The sequence below is a fragment of the Giraffa tippelskirchi genome, chromosome 2 (genome assembly GCF_054371585.1).
Source record: "Giraffa tippelskirchi isolate mGirTip1 chromosome 2, T2T-mGirTip1v1.2.pri, whole genome shotgun sequence".
NCBI lineage: Eukaryota > Metazoa > Chordata > Mammalia > Artiodactyla > Giraffidae > Giraffa > Giraffa tippelskirchi.
This window is the reverse complement of record NC_137276.1, coordinates 227,780,658-227,806,270: the sequence shown is the minus strand read 5'-3', so window position 1 is coordinate 227,806,270 and position 25,613 is coordinate 227,780,658. Positions and strand designations below refer to the sequence as shown.

General features: G+C 45.0%; 1 protein-coding gene across 5 annotated transcripts; it reads right to left on the bottom strand.

The window, feature by feature from the left end:
• Positions 1 to 296: 296 nt before the first annotated feature.
• Positions 297 to 25,028, bottom strand: KCNE2 (potassium voltage-gated channel subfamily E regulatory subunit 2). Of its 5 annotated transcripts, none has more exons than XR_014077670.1 (2): positions 24,747 to 25,028; positions 297 to 966 (listed from the first exon to the last, which is right to left on the bottom strand). XR_014077670.1 is itself a non-coding variant. In XM_081572964.1 (2 exons), exon 2 carries the CDS (start codon positions 955 to 957, stop codon positions 586 to 588), a length of 372 nt encoding a protein of 123 aa, XP_081429090.1. In that variant the 5' UTR covers positions 958 to 969; positions 24,747 to 25,028; the 3' UTR covers positions 297 to 585. The 5 variants fall into 5 exon arrangements, 3 of the variants coding, with proteins under 3 accessions (XP_081429090.1, XP_081429089.1, XP_081429088.1); XM_081572964.1 differs by having other exon boundaries at positions 297 to 969; XM_081572963.1 differs by lacking the exon at positions 24,747 to 25,028 and adding an exon at positions 8,046 to 8,198 and having other exon boundaries at positions 297 to 969.
• Positions 25,029 to 25,613: the final 585 nt, after the last annotated feature.

The following is a 25,613-nucleotide window of genomic DNA, read 5'->3' as shown; positions in this document are numbered from 1 at the left end:
TTCTGTCTTCCAACTTCCAAATAAGCTCAATGCCAAGGAAGCAATACACATAAAGGAAACCTGTGGTTCTATTTATTTGTTACTTCAGACTCTATAATCATGAGTTAATAAATAAATGCTCCTACTTCAATCTAGTGAGCAAGTGATAGATTTTTGAACCTCCATTTCTGAATAATACACTTAGGTTACTTTTAAATCGAATCAGTCAAACACACAAAATAATGTTTTACAAGGAAGAAATATTCAATGATTTGTTAATTTCTCCTTCCTATCCCCATTGCCACTGCCCAGGCACATTACTTCAAATTTGGTTTTATTTTCACTATTGACATTGATTAAAATGACATTGACATTGCACAGAAAAGAAAAGAGGTCTTTGGCATAAATTATTGCTCCGCAGAGCAAACATGAAGCATGAGATTGAAATATCATCTTAGTTGATCAACTACGTGATCTCAATGAAAATTCTCAACACAGAGTGAGGAACTTAGTGTCTTTGAAGCATGACAACTTGGACTGACTCTGTAGAACCAGCGTCTCTTCATATTTGCATATCAGATGTTGACTCCATGCCTCCACCTCTGATCAAGGAGACATTGTGAGTGCTGCTGCACCTGTGTTCTCATGGATGGTGGCCCTTGATTCTTCTAGGTTCACAATTTGACTTCTGTACTTCCCTTGCCAGTCCTCCACGATGTATTGGTGGTACGGGTCATTGGAGTGCTCTCGTCTCTTGGATTTCACCGTGCTCACCAGGATAGCTACAATGATGAAAGAGAACATTCCTATCATCACCATAAGGTACAAGATGACGTAGTAGAAGTTCTCAGCATCAACCTTGGCTTGCAGGGCCTCTTGCTCAACCGTTGTGTTCCTGCGCCAGTTGTCCATGTAAGTGATAAAAATCCTTTTGAAGACATATTCCAGTGTCTGTGTCAGATTGGATAAAGTTGGCATATTTCCGCCCTGCTGCAATTTAAATAATAAAATAGGTGAACAAGGTTAAGAAAATGAATTCTTTTCTTTATTTGGTTACCTTAAGGAATGGAGGGAGGGGCAGACAAGTTTGAGGGGGAGTAATATTATTTCTTCTTTCCCTGGCTGGTGATTAAGTGTGTATTTTACTATTCTTTAAATTTTGCATATTTTATGCAGCAGTTTTCCATGCACAATATCTTACAATAAAAGTAACATAAGCACATAAAAGTAACAGAGCACATAAAACTATATGAATCATGATCCCAATTTACATATCTAAACAAATAATATATGCAGATGAAAATGGAAAAAGACTGGAAATAAGTAAGTTTAAACTGTTAACATGGCTGATATACTCAGATTTTTTTCTTCTTTATATTTTTCTTACCTTCAAAATTTTCATCGATAATCTTTCATCCATTACTTTGTTTCTAAATAGACGGGTCACCTCACAGTAGCTAGCACAATGCCTTATTCATAATAGATATTCCACAGACATCAGCTAAAGGAAGCAATGACTGATGTATGTTCTGTGTTCTTGGAGAATTATGGGGCAGAAGTTTGCAAGGGCCATGGACAGACATTGTGATCCACTCCATTTCCTATGTGCAGGCTGTGATTTATTCCAAGTATCCCTAAGGTACAAGTATGTCCTTCCATATTTGAAAGAAGCACTTTCAGTAAGTGATACAAAGGAACAATGTGAGAGATCACTCATATTTCTCAACTCCATCCTTGTTCCCACTGCCCGGCCACCAGCGTCTCTCACCTGGCGGACACAGTGCAGTTCAATACAACCCTCCCTAAAACCGCCTACCCAGGGTCACATCTGCCCATCTCTGAGCAGTCAATGTGCTCTCTTAAAGAGGGAAATGGGATCATATTGTTCCCTCATTTTGAAAACATGCAGTACCTTCCTGTTGTTCTCAAAGTAAAAATCCTTCTTCCTGGTCTGGCCCGGCCAGCCCCTAACCACATCCTCAGTTACTCTTCCCTTAGGGTAACTGGTCTTATGGGCCTGGCCTGCCTTCCTCCAGGTCAGTAAACATTCTTCTGAATCAGGACATTTGCACATTCTATTCCCTCAGCCTGGAATACTTTTCCCCATCTCTTCCCTCTGCTACCTCCTCGACCCCTGGGGCCCAGCTTAGCTGCTGCTTCTGAGAAAATATCCCTGGTCCTGCTCTCAGCCATTCTCCCCTCCCCCAGTTCTCTCCAATGGTGTCTTTTTTTGTTGTTGTTTGGTTGTTGTTTTAGTTGCTAAGTCATGTCGGACTCTTTTGCGACTCCATGGAGCCTGCCTGGCTCCTCTGTCCTTGGGATTCTCCAGGCAAGAATACTGGAATGGGTTACCACTTCCTTTTCCAGGGGATCTTCCCAACCCAAGGATCGAACCCGCATCTCCTGCATTAGCAGGCGGGTTCTTTACCACTGAGCCACCAGGTAAGCCCAGTGTCTTTTCACTTTTCTTCAAAACACTCCCTCTAATATGTGGTAATTATGTGTATATGTCACTCTGTGTGTGTGTGTAATTATTCGCTTGTGGTCTCACCTTTCCCATCAGCCATTACCCCTCTGAGGGCATGGCTCACATCACCTCTGTCTACTCTGGTGTAGTGAACATTGGCACAGAGCCTGGCACGCTCTAGGCACACAATGGATGTTTGATGAATAAATGAATGTGCCAGGTACGTGCTGGGATTGGAAACGCAAGCAACGGTGAATATGTGAATTCTACCTGTGGAACCTCACTGTTGTGGGAGAGATGGAAACAAAGGAGCATGCGAAGCGCAAAGAGTTGTAACAGGCGTGAACAGAGCGGGTCAAAAGGAAATTTAACAAAGACGTAAGATTGCCCTGAAGTACTCGCCAAGCACAGTCTGTAGGGTCCCAAAGAGTTGGGCACAACTGAGCAGCTGAACAACAACTCGCCAAGCACATTTTCCATGACTGAGGCATGCCTGTCCCCCTTAAAATAACAATTCACTGGAAAGAGTGTAGCTGAATTGACTTTAACCAGACTCAAGATGTCATCACCACTGGCTTCTTCAACCTTGAAGAGCCCAGGTCTGCTCATCTGGGGGCACCTCACACGTGTCTCATGCATCAACAGACAACCAGCCCTTCCCGTGCTCTCAGGGGCTCACCTCACAAATGTGATGGAGCCTGACCACTTCACCTACCTGTCTTCTCACCCTCTGCTTCTGCCAACCCTTTCCCACAGCATCAACCAATAAAGGAAACCAATTTCCCAGCGTATACATCCCCCTGCTACACCCTCTAGAGAGAAGTCAGTTTTCTTTGGTCAAGTCAAATAGAAAAATGGGTGGAACATAGAGACAATGGGGGAGGGAGGGGAACAGCAAAACAAACAAAAATCCCAGAAGAGCTAAGTTTATGACAAAAAAGGCTGGTTGGTGGGTGATGAGGGAAGTTTAGGCTGGGAGAAGACCCTGAGCAACTGTGGAGTAGGAGGCAACTGAGAAGGGGAAGAAGGGACCTCTTCTGGACAGAGAACTGGATCCCCTTCATTTTTTTTTTTTTTTCTGTTGAGATGAGAATTATTCTAGTTGTTTCTGCTCACTGAAGAGCTATTCTGTGAAGTGGCTCCAGCATGCCCTGGGCCACCCGAAGCCCACCTTGGAGGCCCACCTTGGATCTGGGTTCCCCCAGAGAGGTGGTCCCATTACAAGCTCCTCTGTGCACTGAGCTCCTTGGCCTACCCGCCTTCCATGCATCTCCTTCCTGGCCTGTGTCTCTGTGCCTGTAATTCCTGTCTCCTCCGAGTGGAGGCAGTAGAGTCCCAGTGTCACACGGGAGGGATGGTAGAGTCCCTCACGCTCACTGCCAACACCGTTCTGTGAATGTTTTCATCAAAGTGACCCCTTAAGCTCTTCACCACCTGTGAACACTCCAGGCCAGAGCCTGACTCGCAAGAAGAGTTCAGTCATTAGCCCTCTGTTCCTTCAGGGCTCCGAGGGAACATAGTGGACACAGGAGAGGCGTGTTTTGATGCTTAGCAACGCCATCCAGGATGGGGTGCCTCAAGGGAAGCCCCAGTTGTCCACGTTAGAATGAGGATGGGGCGCTTTGAATCTTGACGGGAGGGTCACCGCAGAGGAAGAAAGAAGTACAGCTCCACGGGAGGAGGGAGCTGGGTGTCTGCAGACTCATACATTTTATTTTATTTTTTGAAGATATATTTAGTTTGGGGCTGTGGTGGGTCTTTGTGGCTGCACACGGACTTTCTCTAGTTGCGGTGAATGGGGGCTACTCTTCGATGTGACGCTCAGGCTTCTCATTGCAGTGGCTTCTCTTGTTGCAGAGCACAGGCTCAAGGTGAACGGGCTTCAGTCATTGCAGCGTGTGGGCTCAGTGGTTTCGCCTTCTGGGCTGTAGAGCGCTGGCTCAGTACGTTGTGGCCCATGGGCTTTAGTTGCTCCACAGCATGTGGGATCTTCCCAGACCAGGGATCAAACCGGTGTCCCTTGCATTGCAAGATGGATTCTTAAGCATTGGACCACCAGGAAAGCCCAAGATTCACACATGGTAGAAAGGTGGTTTGCACTTGTAGTTTCAGGAACCTAGGTCAGGGGTCACCCCAACACAAGCTTTTCCCTGAACTCCTTGTCATGTTTGCTTGCTTGCTTATTTTTTCAATTTCCCATTTATTGTGTGCTATTCATGGGATGATAAAAACCACTCTAAAACGTAGACAATTACCTCCTTCTCCAGGAGGCAGTGATCAAGACCATCCCCAAGAAAAAGAAATGCGAAAAGGCAAAATGGTTGTCTGAGGAGGCCTTACAAATAGCTATGAAAAGAAGAGAAGTGAAAGACAAAGGAGAAAAGGAAAGATATACCCATTTAAATGAAGAGTTCCAAAGAATAGCAAGGAGAGATAGGAAAGCCTTCCTCAGGGATCAATGCAAAGAAATAGAGGAAAACAATAGAATGAGAAAGAGTACAGATCTCTTCAAGAAAACTAGAGATACCAAAGGAACATTTCAGGCAAAGATAGGCTTGATAAAGGACAGAAAAGGTATGGACCTAACAGAAGCAGAAGATATTAAGAAGAGGTGGCAAGAATACACAGAAGAACTGTACAGAAAAGATCTTCATGACCCAGATAATTATGATGGTGTGATCACTCACCTAGAGCCAGACATCCTGGAATGTGAAGTCAAGTGGGCCTTAGAAAGCATCACTACAAACAAAGCTAGTGGAGGTGATGGAATTCCAGTTGAGCTATTTCAAATCCTGAAAGATGATGCTGTGAAAGTGCTGCACTCAATATGTCAGCAAATTTGGAAAACTCAGCAGTGGCCACAGGACTGGAAAAGGCCAGTTTTCGTTCCAATCTCAAAGAAAGGCAATGCCAAAGAATGCTCAAGCTACTACACAATTGCGCTCATCTCACACACTAGTAAAGTAATGCTCAAAATTCCCCAAGACAAGCTTCCACAGTACATGAACTTAGAACTTCCAGATGTTCAAGCTGGATTTAGAAAAGGCAGAGGAACCAGAGATCAAATTGCCAACATCCATTGAAACATTGAAAAAGCAAGAGAGTTCCAGAAAAACATCTACTTCTGCTTTATTGACTATGCCAAAGCCTTTGACTGTGTGGATCACAATAAACTGTGGAAAATTCTTCAAGAGATGGGAATACTAGACACCTTACCTGCCTCCTGAGAAATCTGTATGCAGATCAAGAAGCAACAGTTAGAACTGGACATGGGACAACAGACTGGTTCCAAATCAAGAAAGGAGTATGTCAAGGCTGTATATTGTCACCCTGCTTATTTAACTTATAGGCAGAGTACATCATGAGAAATGCTGGACTGGATAAAGCACAAGCTGGAATCAAGATTGCAGGGAGAAATATCAATAACCTCAGATACACAGATGACACCACCCTTATGGCAGTAAGTGAAGAAGAGCCTCTTGATGAACGTGAGAGAGGAGAGTAAAAGTTGGCTTAAGGCTCAACATTCAGAAAACTAAGATCATGGCATCTGATCCCATTACTTTATGGCAAATAGATGGGGAAACAGTGTCAGACTTTATTTTTTGGGGCCCCAAAATCATTGCAGATGGTGACTGCAGCCAAGAAATTAAAAGATGCTTGCTCCTTGGAGGAAAAGTTATGACCAGCTTAGGCAGCATATTAAAAAGCAGAGACATTACTTTGCCAGAAAAGGTCCATCTAGTCAAGGCTGTGGTTTTTCCAGTAGTCATGTATGGATGTGAGAGTTGGACTATAAAGAAAGCTGAGCATAGAAGAATTGATACTTTTGAAGTGTGGTGTTGGAGAAGACTCTTGAGAGTCCCTTGGACTGCAAGGAGATCCAACAAGTCCATCCTAAAGGAAATCAGTCCTGAATATTCATTGGAAGGACTGATGTTGAAGCTGAAACTCCAATACTTTGGCCACTTGATGCAAAGAGCTGACTCGTTGGAAAAGACCCTGATGCTGGGAAAGACTGAAGGCAGGAGGAGAAGGGGATGACAGGGGATGAGATGGTTGGATGGCATCACTGACTCAATGGACATGAGTTTGGGTAAACTCCAGGAGTTGGTGATGGACAGGGAGACCTGGTGTGCTGCAGTCCATGGGGTTGCAAAGAGTCGGACATAGCTAAGCGACTGAACTGAACCTCTGTTTTACAAATGAGGAAACTGATGTTTAGAAAATAAATCCTTTGACTCCAAAAGACATGAGAATGGAGCTGCTGGAGGGCAGGGATCATTTTATGCATCTTTGAATCACGGGGCCTGCACAGTGGTTGGTGGGTGAAGTGAAAGTCAATCATGTCCAACTCTTTGCGACCCCATGGACTATAGCCTGCCAGGCTCCACTGCCCGTGGGATTCTCCATACAAGAATAGTGCAGTGGGTTGCCACGCCCTTCTCCAGGAAATCTTCCCAACCAGGGATTGAACCCAGGTCTCCTGCATTGCAAGCAGATTCTTTACCATCTGAGCCACCAGGGAAGCCAGGGGTTGGTGGGGAGCAGAGTTTTATTACTGGTTTGGTGAATGAATGAACATTCCTACCCTGTGTTCTGCAGATTTCAACTGGAAACTACGATAGTGATTCTTAACTTATTTGTGGGAGGGGAGGGGTAGGGATGGTCTCCAGATTCCTTGAAAAACAAAATTGAAAAATATGACTATTTTTCACCAGAAAAGTATACGTACGCAGATACGAAGCTCTACATTCACATTTGGGGGACTCCTGGGCCCCCGAAAACCAAACCAAAAATATCTGTCACAAAGTGTCTTTGAGATGAAGGACTTCAGAATTCCCCTGGAGTTGGGTTTGTTTCTGGGTGTGGACGAAACTGCATTGACCAGCCTTTTAGAGCTAATACTGCTGATTATTTGTTCAGCTCTTTTATATGGACAATGGCCCATTGATAAGCAGATCACGAGGTGCTTTTTAAGCACAGAGCTGAAAAGGCCCTCTGGGGATAAAATGCCTCAGTGCTGACCCCTGGCTAGACTGAAAAAGTCAAGTCCAAGGAGGATTCACTATTCAGACGCCATTGCAGGAGACATGGCTGAGTGGGCAACCCATGTGTCTGTCCCATACCCACAGGCAAAACCCAAATCATGGTGTGTGAAAGCTGTTTCACTGATGCACATTCTGCTGACACAAACAGACTAACAGTTCTGATACCCAGAATAACTATTTAACTGATAGACATTGACCACATTTAGTATAAACACGTTTTCCTCCTCTAAGTTGAATACCATAATGGGCATTCAACTTAGGAAGGAATGTGGAGGCCACTATTATTTACGTCCTATTGAACCATTTGAAGTTGCCATTTATAGAGGTTAAAATGGTCAAATATTGGCAAGGTCATATAATTTAATACAAGTGGTTCTACATTTTCAAGGATTTTTAATAGTTGGTTCTTGCTCAGTCAGATAAAAGGATGAGCCCCTAGAGATTCTTGGGGCTTGGCTGCTACTTTGGGGAGTAGAATAACTATAGCCCAAGACAAGCTTGAATCCCCCTTCCAAAGTTACAGTGCTGAGTCTTGAAACCCAACTCACCCAGGCTGGCACCCAGCCTCTACTTTGTCCTAGCAGAGGTCACGAAGTCCAGAAACTCCCTGTTTCCATCACCTGCAACAGCTCGGGCAAAAAGAAATGAGACCAAGATCCAAGCTTGAGTCCATACACATCAGTGAGTTGAACCCTATCTTCAGGACACATAATAACCCCTAAACTGTCACACAATGAAAGTGTCAATGGCTTAGTCGTGTCTGACTCTTTGTGACCCCACAGGCTGTAGCCCACCAGGCTCCTCTGTCCATGGGATTTTCCAGGCAAGAATACTGGAGTGGGTTGCCATGCCCTTCTCCAGGGGATCTTCCTGACCCTGGGATTGAACCCAGGTCTCCTACACCACGGGCAGATTCTGTACCGTCTGACAGGGAAGCCCCTGTCACAAATGTGCATAAGTCATGACAAGGACAATGGAACACTATGAGGAAAGCAACATGCCCTTGATTCTCAAACCCAAAGCTCTCTTTCCTACAAAGACTATGGCTCACTAGCATCATCCGGACCTACAAAAGGCAGCCGTCTTTCCCTTTTGTAACAGGAATAGAAAAAGACGAGTATCTGCATTCACCATGAAGCTTCCATTTAAAAAGTTAAATATTAAGGGACTTCCTTGATGGTCCAGTGGCTAAGATTCCACCCTCTCCGTGCAGAGGGCCCACGTCCATTTCCTGGTCAGGGAACTAGATCCCACATGTGCAATTAAATAAATAAAATATTTTTAAAAATAAAGAAATACACATTCAAGGTGCTCGGGCAAAGGCAACTACTGAAGAAACAAGTATGGAAAGCCCTGCAAAAAGAAGGAGGAAGGGAAAGAGGGAAAGGAGAAGAAGAAAATAGAGGAGGAAGAGGAGGAGGAGAAGCAGGAGAGAGAGAGAGACAGAGCAGAAGGGCGCAGAGAAGGAAGGAAAGGCCAGGTCTTGTACCAGGAAAATCATTCCTTTTATCATTTTCTGGGGGGAAAAACATAGCTTTGTTACTTAATTCCTCAAACAGTAAAGAATTTGTGATGGAAACTTGCCTGTGTGGTGTGTGAACGGTAGGAAATTCTTCGCTGCACCTTCTTGCTGGCTTGGGGAGCTTCCAGGGTGCTGCATAAATCTAGCCTGTGGGCAGCTTCAGCCTGTAGCCAGCCAAGCCTTTGCTGACCACCGTCTGCAGTCCTAGGTGTTTATGAACCCAAATATTTAATCTAATCTTATGTGGAAAGTCAAATACCGACCGGCAGTTGGGAATTCACCTTGGTGTCTGGAGGGGGTGTGCCTGGGTGGAGTCTGGCCTTGGGCACAAGTTCCCCACCTCCAGCCCCGTGATGCCAGCTTCAGTCGGGGTACCAGGAGCCACCTTCCCCGGGACAAGTCTCGGTGGACAGCACCCTTTCCTGCAGACCTCGTGGGGAGGAAACGTGTCCCAGAGAGCTGACATGAATATGGCTGTGGGTGGTTGGTGTGGGTTGAGTCCTGAATATTCATTGGAAGGACTGATGCTGAAGCTGAAACTCCAATACTTTGGCCACCTGATGTGAAGACCTGACTCCTTGGAAAAGACCCTGATGTTGGGAAAGATTGAAGGCAGGAGAAGGGGACGACAGAGGATGAGATGGTTGGATGGCATCACTGATTCAAGGACATGAGTTTGAGTAAGCTGCTGGAGTTGGTGATGGACAGGGAAGCCTGGCATGCTGCAGTCCACGGGGTCGCAAAGAGTCAGACATGACTGAGTGACTGAACTGAACTGAACTGAGAAGACGGTCAGTATATTTCAAGGCCTTCCTATTCTGACCACCTTCTCATAAGCCAAATTTTGTTTAAATACTGTGGGCTTCCCTGGAGGCTCAGCTGGTAAAGAACCTGCCTGCAATGAGGGAGACCTGGGTTCGATCCCTGGGTTGGGAAGATCCCCTGGAGAAGGGAAAGGCTACCCACTCCAGTATTCTGGCCTGGAGAAGTCCATGGACTGTATAGTTCACGAGGTTGCAAAGAGTCGGACACGACTGAGCGACTCTCACTTCACACCCTTTCACCTCTCTCTGGGAACAGTTTCCAAATGAATTATAACAACGCTGTTGCCTGGTAAAATAGACACTGGTCACAAAAGGTGTTATATGGAGGAAATGAAAGAAGCCTGCAGAGAATACAAAAAACCAAACAAACTCTGCTTCCTGAACGATCCTTTCTGTGATAGTTGGAGGCGCTGGAACTGAGCAGAGTGGGACTTAGTAGAAGCTGCCACACTGAGTCCTTACCATGTGCCAGGTTCTTCTCAAATGCTTTGATTGTATCAGCATCACGTGATTGTTTCCACAACCCAGTGTGAAAAGTACTATGAACTTGACATCTAGGGAATCCAGGCACAGTGAGATCAACAGGTCGGAATGACATAGAAGGTGGGCCAGGGAAGTCCCCCTGGTGGTCCAGGGGTTAAGAATCTACCTTGTAATGGAGGGGACGTGAGCTCGATTCCCGGTGGCGAAAATTGATTCCATATGCCACAGAGCAACTAAGCCCTCAAGCCACAACTAGACAGTCTGTGTCGTTGTTGTTTAGTTGTTAGGTCATGTCCAACTCTTTGGTGACCCCATGGACTGTAGCCCACCAGGCTCCTCTGTCCATGGGATTTTTCAGGCACGAATGCTGGAGTGAGTTGCCATTTCCTTCTCCAGGGGATCTTCCCAACCCAGGAATCGAACTCACGTCTCCTGAGTCTCCGGCATTGACAGGCGGATTCTTTACCACTGAGTTACCTGGGAAACTCTGTGGGCCACAAAAAATGTCTCCCAAGACACAGGAAGATTCTTCGTCCCACAACTGAGGCCCAACACAGCCAAATGAATGAATTTTAAAAGTAAGTTTTTTCTTTTTCTTTTAAGAGGTAGAGTCAGGGTTTGAGTCTGGTTCCTGAATGGCGGCTGCATAAGTTGCACTCCACCAAAGTCATTTGAGAGTCAGGGGGCTGGCCATTATTCAGTAATGTTCCAGTGTAAAGGAACGTTAACTTTGTTTCATCTTGGATTTTCTCATTAAGCGGTGCTCTGAACATTAAGGTTTGCAGTACTTTGGCTGGCAAGCGGAAGAGGGCTGGGGCTTAAAATGACCTACAAAGTACCATGGCCGCCTGATGAAGAGCCGACTCATTAGAAAAGACCCTGTTGCTGGGAAAGACAGAGGGCAGGAGGAGAAGGGGACGACAGAGGATGAGATGGCTGGATGGCATCATCGACTCTATGGACATGAGTTTGAGCAAGCTCCGGGAGTTGGTGGAGGACAGAGGAACCTGGCGTGCTGCAGTCCATGGGGTCGCAAAGAGGTGGACACTGCACACCAGCAACAACCAAGTACTGTAGCTAATGTATTAGATGTGATCTGAAGAAATACAAGGATGTCTAAAACTCTGCACCAGCTTCTTATGACACCATTAGTCCTCTAAAATTACCTTCACTTAACAAGACAAGGCAAACTCCACCAGAAAGGAAGGATTTGATGGTCCAATTGGACTGAAAGTGCCTTCATAGAAACAGAAGCTGCTGCTGCTGCTGCTAAGTCGCTTCAGTCGTGTCCGACTCTGTGCGACCCCATAGACGGCAGCCCACCAGGCTCCCCCATCCCTGGGATTCTCCAGGCAAGAATACTGGAGTGGGTTGCCATTTCCTTCTCCAGTGCATGAAAGGGAAAAGTGAAAGTGAAGTCGCTCAGTCATGTCCGACTCTTAGCGACCCCATGGACTGTAGCCTACCAGGCTCCTCTGTCCATGGGATTTTCCAGGCAAGAGTATTGGAGTGGGGTGCCATTGCCTTCTCCCGAAACAGAAGCAGGACATTTAAATGTCTCCCTGGGAAACACAGAGAGGACTGTGCCCCCTGCTGGTGAAACAAGGAACAGACGCTGGTCTCACTCTTCCGGCAGCCCTAGTGGTTTAACCTTCAGTTCAGTCGGTCAGTCGTGTCTGACTATTCGCGACCCCACAGACTGCAGCACACCAGGCCTCCCTGTCCATCACCAACTCCCAGAGTTTGCTCAAACTCATGTCCATCGAGTCAGTGATGCCATCCAACCATCTCATCCTCTGTCGTCCCCTTCTCCTCCTGCCTTCAATCTTTGCCATCCTCTGGGTCTTTTCCAGTGAGTCAATTCTTCGCATCAGGTGGCCAAATTATTGGAGCTTCAGCTTCAGCATCAGTTTAACTTTGCAACTTGAATTTTCCTGGTGCAGAGCTAAGAAGAATCAAAAGAGTGAGTGAGTCTACATTTTGGTAATTAGAGCAAGACTGGAAGGTGATATATCCTGGAGGCTAAGAGCTTGGCTTTGGAGGCTGACAAACCTGGAGAGCAAATTACATAGTGTTCCTGATCTGTGGATTCTTCAGCTGCGAGATGGAAAGGAGTTTCTACCTCACTGGGTTGTCGTAAAAAATGAGATGAGATAAAGAACATAAAGCACTTAGTACAGACCTGGCACATAATAAGAAAGTAAGTGCCTTACATGTATTAACTTTCGCTATTATTTTTCAGAGAAATAAAAAGAGGACATGGCAGTGAGAAGTACAACTTGACCAGCCTTATTATGAGAAGGGTAGCTCTTTTTTTTTTTTTTAATTTGAAGTATAGCAGATTAACAATGTTGTGACAGCTTTGGGTGGACAGCAAAGGGGCCGCCATACTCATACATGTCTCCACTCTCTCCCAGACGCCCCTCCCATCCAGGCTGCCGCATAACATGGAGCAGACTTCCCCGTGCTACACAGTACATCCTTGTTGGTTATCCATTTTAAATATACTCATAGCAGTGTGTATCTGCTTATCTCAAACTCCCTAACTATCCCTTCTTCCCATCCGTCCCCTGGGCAACCATAAATTCATTCTCTGTGTTTGTGAATCTGTTTCATAAGTAAGGGGCTTCCCTGGTGGCTCAGATAATAAAGAATCTGCCTGCAATGCAGGAGACCCGGGTTCAATCCCTGACTTGGGAAGTTCCCCTGGAGAAAGAAATGGCTACCCACTCCAGTATTCTTGCCTGGAGAATTCCATGGACAGAAGAGCCTGGCGGGCTACAGTCCATGGGGTCACAAAGAGTCAGACACGACTGAGCGACTCACACTTTCACTTTCTTTGCAAGTATCTGTTACAAGCTGGAGAAGAAAGTGGAAGGGGGACAGAGCTGTCTCCTGTTTCTCTTGATGGACATCGGCCCTCTTGACCTCTGCAGAAGGCTCTCGATAGACTTACTCTGCCTTGTCCCCAACAGTAAAATGCTACCTTCCCAGAAAGCAAGGGACATGAAAGTAAATGTTCTCTTTCAAAACTTTGCGGCAGCCCACATCTTCACATACAGCGTTACTTACCTCTGCCTACACAGGGCATGTTTTTAAAATCTAGAGAGCTGAATCTGCTTTTGGATTTAAAATGAAGTGTTATTCATTCTGACATCCAGCACTAACAAAACCCAAAATTCCTTTGAAAGAGAAGAGCGTAGAAGACTTTGTTTAGAACTGAGTCTTCCTTTCAACTGTAGAAACTCAGATGATAAGTTGGTTAAAACAGAGTTACAGAATATTGGGAAAACTTGAATATCAAATCTAGTGAATTTTATACATGCAAAATAGCGCTGTGTTTAGCAGTGCTATTACTTAGCACTGTGTGTGTGTGTGTGTTTAGTCGCTAAGTTGTATCCGACTCTTTGTGATCCCATGGACTATAGCCTGCCCGGCTCCTCGGTCCATGGGATTTCCCAGGCAAGAATACTGAAATGAGTTGCCATTTCCTTTTCCAGGGACCTTCCCAGCCTAGGGATCGAATCCACAGCTCTTGCCATGTCTCCTGCATTGCAGGTGAGTTCTTTACCACTGAGCCACCGGGGAAAGCCTATAAAATAGCAGTATGCTAACTTAAAATACTTACAAGAACTTAACATTGACTCTTCTTTCAAGTCTCTCAGATTTGATTTTTATCCAAAATATCAATGAGATGAAACAGATTTAATACCTGGAGTAAACACATAGGCTTAAAACCATTTTATCCTAAAATATCTAAATAACTTATGCAAAGAAAAGTACGTTGGCTTGTTTGTTTAGCTTGAACTGGATAGCTGCCTCAGGTTCCCTGCTCAGCATTTAGATGTGCATTGTCCCGTCAGACAGTTACTGAACTCATAACGTGGCTGATCTGAATTGAAATGTGCTGTAAGTGTATAATACAAACCAGATTTTGAAGACTATCACAAATAATACAAAACATCTTATTAATAATTTTTATATTAATGTCTTATCAAAATGATAATATTTTGGATATACTAGTTTACATTAAATGTATTGTTAAAAATTTTAAATAATTTTATTTGTCTTTTTATTTCATGTTTTGGCTGTGCTGGGTCTTCATTGCTGCTCAGGCTCTTTTCCAGTTGCAGCGAGCGGGGGCTACTCTCCAGTCGCAGTGTACTGGCTTGTCATTGCGGTGGGTTCTCTTGTGGAACACAGACTCTAGGGTGGTGGTTTAGTTGCTAAGTTGTGCCTGACTCTTGTGACCCCATGAACTGTAGCCCGCCAGGCTCCTCTGTCCATGGGATTTTCCAGGCATGAATACTGGAGTGAGTTGCCATTTCCTCCTCCAGGGGATCTTCCCAACCCAGGAATTGAACACAGGTCTCCTGCATTGCAGACAGATTCTTTACCGACTGAGCTATAAGGGAAGTCCCCTTTGTGGCATGTGGGGCTTAGTTGCTCCACAGCATGTGGTATCTTCTCGGACCAGGGATCAAACCCTGATTTGATCAAACCCTGATTTGTCTCCTGCATTGGCAGGCATATTATTTTCCACTGAGCCACGAGGGAAGCCCCAAATGTATTGATAAAATTAAAAAAAATAAAAAAAGAATTGTCTGCCTTTCAAGCTCCATGCAGTGTACTTCAGGCACCACTATGGATAAAAACCAAGAGGCTACCACCACGTCTTAAGAAGAACCCAACTTTGATGACAGATGATGGGGAAGGTAAAGGGTTGCTACCTGTCTCTGGAGAATCTCAGCTCAGTCAGTCTCTGCCTCAGTCCTGCGAGGAGAGATACCCTGCACAGTCTGCCTCTGTTGTCTTCCCATGATGGCCAGAGGCTGTGCCTCCGTACCTGCCTTCCTCCACACCCTCCAATGCAGTGATGTCACGTGAGTGCTAAGTCACTGCAGTCGTGTCTGGTTCTCTGCGACCCTGTGGACAGTAACCCGCCAGGCTCCTCTGTCCATGGGATTCTCCAGGTAAGAATACTGGAGTGGGTTGCCATTTCCTCCTCCAGGGAATCTTCCCAACCCAGGGATCAAACCTGTGTGTCTTAAGTCTCCTGCATTGGCAGGTGAGTTCTTTACCACTAGTGCCACTTGGGAAGTTAGTTACATCACAATTTAGGGTTAAATCCAATATCAAGAGTTTGTATTTCTATGGTGATAGAAACCTTGTTCCTTGATGACTCACATAGTGAGCCGTAATTACATCTTTCCCGTACAAGTTTTCCCTCCTCCTCTTGGAGTTAATCATTATTTCTTTTCTTTTCTTTTTAAGCTACCCTTGAACTTCTTCCTATACCCCTCAGCGGCTCAATGTCAGTCAGCCGGGAAATGAACTTACGACCACAGCGAGATGCCACCGCTCACATACTAGGATGGCTAAGCTTTAAATAAGACCGACAACACTGATTGTTGGTGAGGCTGTGGAGTGGCTGGAACTTTCCTCATCGCTGGTGGGAATGGAAAATGATGCAACCACTTGGAAACAGTTTGGTGGTTTCTGAATAATGTAGCAAAAGGGCCCCACTGGGAACTTCCCTGGTGGTCCAGTGGCTAAGACTCCACACAGTGCAGGGGCCCAGGTTCAATCCCTGGTCAAGGAACTAGATGCCACATACTGCAGCTGAAAAAGATCCCACATGCTGCAGCTGAGACTGGCACAGCCAAATCAATTAATCTTTAAAAAGGGCCTCAACAATTTCCACTTCTATGTATTTACCCAAGATAAATGAAAAAAGTATGTCCACACAAAGACTTACATATGAATGCTCATAACAATTATATTCATAATATAAACAATGGGAGTAACCCACATATCCCTCAACAGACAAACAAGTAAACAAATTGTGGTCTATGAATACAATAGACTATTGCTCAAAAATAAAAAGGAACAAACCAATGATACATGCAACCACACGGATGAATCTCAAAAACATTATCTGAGCGAAACATGTCAGACAAAAAAGGGGTTTTACTGTGTAAGTCCATTTCTAGAAATTCCAGAAAGGGCAAACGTAACCTATAGCGATAGAAAGCAGATCAGTTGTTTCCTGGGGCCAAGTGAGGAGAAGCATGAACTCAAAGGATGAAGAAAAGTTTTGCTGGTGACTGAATTGTTCCATATCTTGATTGCGGTGGTGGTTACCCGAGTGTATACATTTGTCATACGACTGTACACTTGAAATAAGTACATGTAACTTGATGTAAACTATACCATAATTAAATTGATATCTTAAAAATCCATATTTATAAATTTATGTCTCCAGGCCAGTTCTCTCCTCTGAACTTTAGCCTCATCCAAATGCTTTCTTAACATTTCTGCTTGCTTGTCTGTTGACATCTCGGCTTCAAAGGTCCAAACAGAGTGCTTAATTCTCGCCCAGATCTGCTCCTCCCACCATCACAGTAAAGGTACACCCACCATCCTCTCAGTTCCTTAAGCCAAAAACCCAAGAATAAGCTCTGATTCCTTTCTTTTCCTTACTTCCCATATCCAATCCATCAGCAGATACTGTAGATTCACTCCTATCAAGAAAAATCTCTCCAAGTCTTGAGCTTGGATGTCTAAGTGTGACATCTGGGTGACATTGAACCTACCGGAACTATGGCAACCCAACTCAACTTCATTGGAAACTGCGTCTGGTCTTTTGTGTTGTAACTAGTATGATGGCCAACTGCAAAGAAGAGTTGCAGTCCATCTCATGCACCAACTGGACACCTGTTCTCAGAAACTTGTCCTTTTCTGTTGTACTTTTTTTTTTTTATTGTTGCCCTAAGATTTTTTCTTCCTATTTCTGCACAGGCAGACCTTTTGATCGTGTCTTTTTGTCTGGCAAGCAATAGATTCAGCTTTATTTCTTACTGCTTTTGTGGTTTCATGTTTTAATCTGACATTTCAAAACACATCCCAACTCAGTCTACTTTGAACCTCTTGCCTTGTGGTTTTGTTGTGGCTTGTTCTCTGCCTTCAGCCTTCTTCTGCTCTTTGTCCTCATTCATCCAGGTCTAAGAGCAACCAGCATGACCTTTTAGAAACAGATCAGAACATGCTATTGCCCTGCATAAAACTCTCCACTGGTTTCCCATCACCTTTGGAGTAAAATTCAGACTCCTTAGTGCAGCCTGCAAGCCAACAGAGGACCCCTGGTCCTCTCTCTGATCTCACCTGCCCCCGTAACCTGATCGTGCTTCCCTGTTCTTCTGGTTTGTGCCTTAGTGTCTGTATTAGTTTCTCATTGTTGCTGCAATAAGCTGTCACAAGCTTAGTGGCTTAAAGCAACACATATTTATTATCTCAAAGTTCTGGAGGTCAGAAGTCCAAAATGAGTCTCGCTGGGTTAAAAGCAAGGTGTCAGCAGGGCTGATTCCTTCTGGAGATTCTACGGGTTTGGACCTGTTTCCTTGTTTTTTCCAGCTTCTAGAGACTGCCTACATTCCTTGGCTCACTGCCTCTTCTTCATGTGACTCCAACCTCTGCTTTCATCCTCACCTTTCTTACCTCTCACCCTGACCTTCTTGCTTGTCTCTTACAAGGACCTTTGTGGTTGCACTTAGCCTTCGCAAATAGTCCAGAATAATCTCACCTCAAGACTTTTTACTTACTCACAGCTGCAGCATCCCTTCTGCCATGTAAGTCAACTTTATTCACAGGTTCCAAGGATCAGGAAGTGGGCGTCTTCGAGAGGCCATCATTTGGCCTGCCACAGCATCTCTGCATCAGTTGTTCTCTCTGCCTGGAACAATATTCCTGCAGATGTTAGCATGGCTTGCTTCTTGTTCACTTCGAATGACATCTTCTCAGCCAATTTTTTTTACCCTTGCGCACCAGATCTGTAACATGGATGCCCAGCCCAGTCATCAGTCACTCAGAACAATTCTAAATTATCTGAATTGTGTAGGGCTACCCCATCCTGTTCCATACACTGTCAGTGTACAACCCGGGGACACCCTTCACTTAGACTAGAGTGTTAGTGGAATTCTGTGCACGGACTGTACCCCCTTGCATGATGGCATCTCTGAAGTCTGAGGTGATCCTGTTTTATCGATCCCCATGCCCTGTCTCTAATTAGAACCTGAGTTTCACGACAGCAAGAATCTTATCTGTAACTTCTTGTTCTGAGTCTGGTTGAACAAAAGCTCTCAGTGCTTTCCAGATTCATGGGTGTGCTCAGTCGTTCAGTCGTGTCCGACTCATTGTGACCCTATGGACTGTAGTCCCCAAGCCCCTCTGTCCATGGGAATTCTCCAGGCAAGAATACTAGAGTGGGTTGCCACTTCCTCCTCCAGGGGATCTTCCTGACTCAGGGATCAAAGCTGTATTTCCTGCAGTTCCTGCAAAATAATAAAGCTGTCCTTTTCCACTTCACCCAAATCTCTGTCTCTGAGATTCCATTCAGCACCTGTGTACATAGAAGCTGAGCTTTCGGCGTCTTTTCCTCCCCTGTGCTAATCTGGAATGAATGATTACCTTACTGTGATACCAGGGTTATTTTACAAAGATGATTTTCAAAGAGGAGGAGAATCAAAACAAAGAAAAAAGAATCCTCAAAATTGTGGGCCACAGGTGTGGGGCGACTGAAACATGGAAAGTTGAGAAGAGAGAACCATGGGGGCTTTGCCTCCCTAGAAGTAGTGGGAGGCCTTGGACCCTTGTAGGGAAAAGCAGATCAACCCCGATAGGGGAGCAGAGAAGAGGATTCTCATGAGCAACTTTGTCTTGCTTTCCAGTTTTGCCAGGAATCAGACCTGCCTTTTGGTCTCTACTTAGAAACCAGCTTCCCGTGAATGCATCTGGTGACACACTTCCCAGATGTGCCCTTGACAACATCTCTCCTTAGTCCTGAGTGCTTCACTTAGGCAGATTGTTGAGTGGGTTTTCTTTGGAAAGTTTGTGTCTGATTCAAAGACAGAAGCTTGGGATGGGGAGTGTCCAGGGCCAGAAGAGATCCCCAGGTGCCCCAGCAACCCCACCTTGGCCCTGTCACTGTGCACACCCAGCCCTTCTGCCCTCCTGATGCACTCAGATTGGATCTCAAAGAGGGACATCCACCAAGCCCAAGTACCCGCTCCCTTAAGAAATGATTTGTAGGAATTCCATCGCCTTGAACATTTAGAACAAGTCCTTTCTCTGTCTAGGAGAAAACTCTCTTCTTCAGGACTCTCCTAGATTCCAAAGTGTGGTAGTTTGAAGAATTTGCTTCACTTCACACATGTCAGGATGGCTATTATTTTTGTTTTTTTAAAAGACAACTAGTGTTGGAGAGGATGTGGAGAGACTGGAACCCCTGCACACTGTTGGTGAAAATTCAGAATGGCCATGTCCCTATAGACAACAGTACAGAGGCCCCCAAAAGATTAAACCTAGAACTACCATGTGATCTAGTGACCCCAGCCCTGGATATTTATCCAGATGAATCAAAATCAAGATCTTGAAGAGATATCTGCACCCCCCATGTTCATCTCAGCACTGTTCACAAGAGCCAGGACATGGAAACAACTTAAGCGCCCCTCAGTGGATGAATGGATGAAGACCATGTGGTAGACACCTATAATGGAATACTATAAGCCTTTAAAAAGAAGAAAATTCTGTGATATGTCAAGACACAAAGGAACCTTGAGGGCATCGTGCTGATGGAAATTCACCAGTCACAGAAAGACAAACACTGCATGCTTCCACTTACATGAGACAACTGAAATAGTCGAGTTCATAAAATCAAAAAGTGGAACGGTGATTGCAGGGGCTGGGGGGGTTGTAAATGGGAAATTACTAATCACCGGGCATAAGCTTTCAGTCAGGTAAGATGAATAGGCTCTGGAGATCTGCTGTGCGACGTTGCACCTAGACTCAACAGTAATGTACACCTAAAATTTTTTTAAAAGGGTAGATCTCCTGTTAAGTGTTCTTACAACAAAAAATTTGAATTAAAAGCAAAAGAATTTGCCTCAGATTAGCAATCTCAAGGAGACAGAACAGCCTCATGGGTATCCAGAAGAGGGATGGCCCAGAAGGATGGCTTCTGCTGTCCACCTCTGGAAAATTCCTGACCACCTCTTTCTTGCCGATGGTCTTTCAGACCTGACTAGGCACGGTGTTTATTATAGGTTCTCCTCGGCTCAGGCTAGAGAAAGCAAATCTAAACCAGAGGCTGCAGTGTTCAAAATGACCACACTGTGTCCCCACAGCGCTGTCAGGCGTGCCTGGCTCACAAAGCCACGTGGTCCAGCCGTGGTCATCACTGGGCATCAGAGATGTGCTGTGCCCTGGGTGGTGGGCTTCTCTCCCTGCTGAGATCCAGCAATAGCCCTGAACAAGGTCTGGGCTTATTTATTTATTAATTTTTATGTTAGTCAGTGATGGATAGAACTGTTCTATACATTTCTTTTTAATCATTTTTATTTTGAAATCACTGTAGAGTCGGAAGACGTTGCAAACATGCTGAGTCCCATGTACCCTTCACTCAGCTTCCCTCAATAATGACACCTTACAAAACTACCACAAAATATCAAAACCAGGGAATGTATACCAATACCATGTTGTTAACTAGACCACAGGCCTTATTCAGATTTCAGTGTTTTTACCTACGTTCATCTCTGTGTGTTTGTTGTTGTTGTTCAGTCACCAAGTCATGTTTGACTCTTTGCAATCCCATGGACTGCAGCACGCCAGGCCTCCCTGTCCCTTACTGTCTCCCAGAATTTGCCCAAGTTCATGTCCATTGAATTGGTATGTGTGCATAGTTTGGTGCAATTTTCCTCTAGTGTGTCGATTCATGAAACTACCACCAACAAGGTACAGAACTGCCTCCTCACCTCTAAGAAACCCTGTGTGTGCTCAGTCATGTCCGACTCTTTGCAACCCCATGGACTGTAGCCCGCCAGGTTCCTCTGTCCATGGGATTCCCCAGGCAAGAATACTGGAGTGGGTTGCCATGCCCTCCTCCAGGGGATCTTCCTGACCCAGGGATCGAACCTGTGTCTCCTGTGGTTCCCGCATTGACGGGCAGAGTCTTTGCTACTAGTGCCATCTGGGAAGATTGAGAAACCCCCTAACACCCCCTTTTACACTTGCACCCCTCTCTCCCACCCTCTGTCTTCTGTTTTCACTCTCTATAAACCTGTCATTTTGAGAATGTTCTGTAAATAGGATCATACGTAAATAACCTTTTGAGACTGGCTTTTTCCCACTCAGCATAGCACCCATGTGATCCATCCACATTGCTGTGTATGTCAATAGCTAGTTTCTTTGTGTTTCTGAGTAGTATTCCATTCTAGCAATGTTTAACCTTTCACCTGCTGAAGGACATTTGAATTGTTTTCGGTTTTCTGTTAGAGTAAACAGAGCTACTATGAACATTCATGTACAGGTTTGGGTGTGAACAAAAGTTTTCATTTCTCCAAGATTAATGTTCAAGAGCTCAGTTGCTGGGTCATACTGTTGCTATTCAGTCACTAAGCCATGGGCCTCCAGGGACTGCAGCATGCCAGGCTTCCCTGTCCTTCACTATCTCCCAGAGTTCGCTCACATTCATGTCCATCGAGTTGGTGATGCTATCTTACCATCTCATCCTCTGCTGCCCCCTTCTCCTTTTGACTTCAGTCTTTCCCAGCATCAGAGTCTTTTCTATGAGTCGGCTCTTTGCATCAGGTGGTCAAAGTACTGGAGTTTCAGTTTCAGCACCAGTCCTTGCAATGAATATTCAGGGTTGATTTCCTTTAGGATGGACTGGTCGGATCTCCTTGCAGTCCAAGGGACTCTCAAGAGTCTTCTCCAGCACCACAGTTCTAAAGCATCACTTCTTCAGTGCTCAGCCTTCTTAATGGTCCAACTCTCACATCTGTACATGGCTACTGGAAAAACCATAGCTTTGACTCTACAGACCTTTGCTGGCAAAGTGATGTCTTTGCTTTTTAATATACTGTCTAGGTTTGTTATAGCTTTCCTTCCAAGCTGGGTCATATGGCAGATGCTTATTTAGTTTTCTAAGAAACTGCTAAATTAGTTTCCAGAGCTGCTATACTGGTTTATATTCCAGCCAAGAAAGAGTGAAAATTCCAGTTTCTCCATATCCTCACCAGCATAGCTTTGTGTTTTGTATCCATGGTTATAAATCCTGGGCAGAACGTTAGGACCATATGGGGCCTTAAAGATCTTCCAGTCCAGCACAGGGAGGAACCAAGACACGGAGAAGGGTCCCAATCATCATTTCCACTTTCTCCAATTCTTCTCTTATTACCGTCTTCCCTGTTTGCCCCGATGACAGTCTCAGGCAGAGCTGTCTCCTCTCTGACGGCTCTGCGAACTTGTCCAAAGTTTGGGCAGGACCTAAGAGTGGTGTTCAAGCCTTGGGGCAAAGTCTTGCCCAGGAGGTTCAACCTGGCACTTAGCTGTCATTGAAGAAACCAGGTTCTGGCTGCCCTTGCAGTTTCCCGCACAGATCTAATGGACCATGGCATCCCCTTCTCTCAGGAAATCACTCATAGCACCAACGTTCAAACACCGTCAAAAGTTGCAGCCCACCGCCAGCTTTCCGAGATTCACCCTGCCCCTGTCCAACAATAATGCCAAAGCCATTGCCACTAGCTTGGCTGCTCCTAGTAAGAGCACCTGCTGTGTGCCAGGCAATGTTTGAGGCACTTCTGATCTTTACCCCAACCTGCAAGCCCCATCTGAGACTTGACAGATGAGGAAGAAATGATGACCAGAAGTCATAATCTTGGACTCAAAAGTTTAATTGTTCACATACACTAGCTCGTTTAAGGCTCACAATAATCCTATGAAATGGGTTTCATCGTTGCCCCAATTATACAGATAAGAAACCCCAGGCACAAGGCATTGAATTCACACGATTAAGTCACTTGCATCATAAAGGAAGGATGAGGTCCTCCTGTAGAGCACAGGGAACTATATTCAGTATCCTGTGATGAATCATATGTGTGTGTGTTCAGTCGTGTCTGACTCTGTGACCCCACGGACTGTAGCCTGCCAGGCTCCTCTGTCCATGAGGTTCTCCAGGCAAGAACACTGGAGTGGGTTGCCATTTCATACTCCAGGGATCTTCCCGGCCCAGATATCATCACACCCACGTCTTTTGTGTCTCCTGCATCGGCAGGTGGATTCTTTAGCACTGCGCCACCTAGGAAGCCCAGTGATAAATCATAATGGAAAAGAATATGAAAAAGGATTCACATATATATATAACTGAATCACCTTGTTGTACACCAGAAACTAACACAATGTTGTAGATCAACTACACTTATTTTTTAAAACACTTTAAAAATATATATATAAAAGATAAAAAATTGAGGCATGAAGCCTTCAGAGACCATTTTCCATCGGACTCAAAAGTTTTATAATGAAAGAACCAGGTCCAGGTCATTCTTTTGCACAACTGCTCACTGTGCAAAAACTCACGAAATGATGTTTTCGATGACCTCAGGGACCTTTTCTGTCGCTTTCTGAGCTTAAATGAGCAATATGCCTCGCTCTTATTTAGGTGACTGCCACCAGGTGGCGCCAAAGCTGAGCTTTTTCATCCCGTAGACCAGCCGTACTTGTCTTTGATGGTCACTGATTCTGACATCCTTGCTGCTTCCCACTCGGCGACAGCATCTCTAACACATTCAACTCTTTATTAAAAGAGCAAACACCGTTGCTTCCTTAAAAATCAAATCACTAAATATTAACATCCACGCACCTTCCTAAGAGGGTTACACTTAACAGCAAAAAGTAAAGAAAGAAAACGTTTAGGTAGAAGATAGAACCTTTACGCTAAACATTAATTGCTTTAAATTCCTGCTTATTGCAGCTTCCGTTTTCCCTTGTATAAATGCTCCTGGGACATAGGTAACTGTTCCAGACACATACAACATTTTGAGTGACTCAAAGCCCTGATTTCTCTGCCATTCTCTGCAGAGATGAAATAAAAGGCTACCTGTAGCTTTGTTTACTGTGGAGCTTGTTTGAGACTATTTTAAGAACTGAAGTCTTCTTGTTTTGCTTGTCAGTGCCCAATTCCCCATAACCTACTAATTTCCCTGTGTCTTTCTACGTAGGTAAATTATTTTCTGCTTCTTTGTTTTCCTAAAACATAAAAGGAGAGACACAACTGTGTATATATGCTGTATGTCCCAATGACCTCTGATTTTTCCTCCCATTTCCCCACAGTTCAGGTATTTCCTCGAAGGGAGCTTTTCTTCTTCTTATTTCTCTTTCCTTTGAAGTTTTGAGCAGGAGGAGTATTTGTGCTGGTTTGCCTGGGAATTGCTTTCCATCCTGCCCCCTAGTTCCAGGCTGAAAGGGACAGCTTGTGACTCTAGCTGTAAGTCTGAGTAAAAGTGAACTTGCAATGAATTAAGATTAGGATTCGATTCCAGCCACTGTAGCAGGCTTCATTCTCAGTCACAGACCTGTTGTTCACTCACCTATTCACTTATTCATTCAGCAGACACGTATGTGTTAGGTAAAACTCGCCTCCCTTTGCCAGTCCAAATCCATCTACGTGACTCTCCCTGTTTCCACTTTTTGCTGATGTTGCCTGATGCCGACGGTGTGTGTTAGACGTCTTCTAAGGCACACACTGCTGAATGCAGCATCTAATCTGAATAGATGCTTCCTTAATGGTTGTTCAATGAAGGAAAAGGACGAACGCCCCTCTCCCCCTTGAGGCTACCACTTCTCCGTGGCCCCAAGCCTATCTTCATTCTAGAACCTTCCCAGCCCCTGCTTGAAGCTTCTTAGGTGGGGGTAGCAAAGGGGACGTTGTGATGTCACACGGAGTCTTGGCATTGATAGAGACAGCGGCGTCCAACAGCTTTTAGAACCTGCCTCAAGCTTCATAATCCCTTGTTATCCTTCCGGGAATAACATCTCCCCAAATTTGTTTTGCGTGAGGTTGATATTTATATTTGTGAGAAGCTAGTATTTACGAGGGACTCATAACTCAGGGGCAGCCTTCATTCCATACCAGACCTCAACATTTCAGAAGAGGAGGTGGTGGTTGCAGAAATGGGAGAGAGGAATTTGCCTGAGAGATTGTCTCCTGTTCCCAAATAAGTTCCGTCTCCCTTTCCCAGCCAGACTCTCTATAAAAGGGAAAACTGGACAACAGGCAGTGGGAAAGGAGCATGTCCTGGCAACTTTCTGTGAGACGCGTACGCCACGCTGTTTACAAATTCCTGCAGCCAGCCCCGGAGTCCAAATGTAGACAACTCTGTTTATGTAACTAAAATAGACGCTTATACCGTGTGATTAAGGTGGCCACGGTCTGGAGACATTTGCTGCAGCTGAGA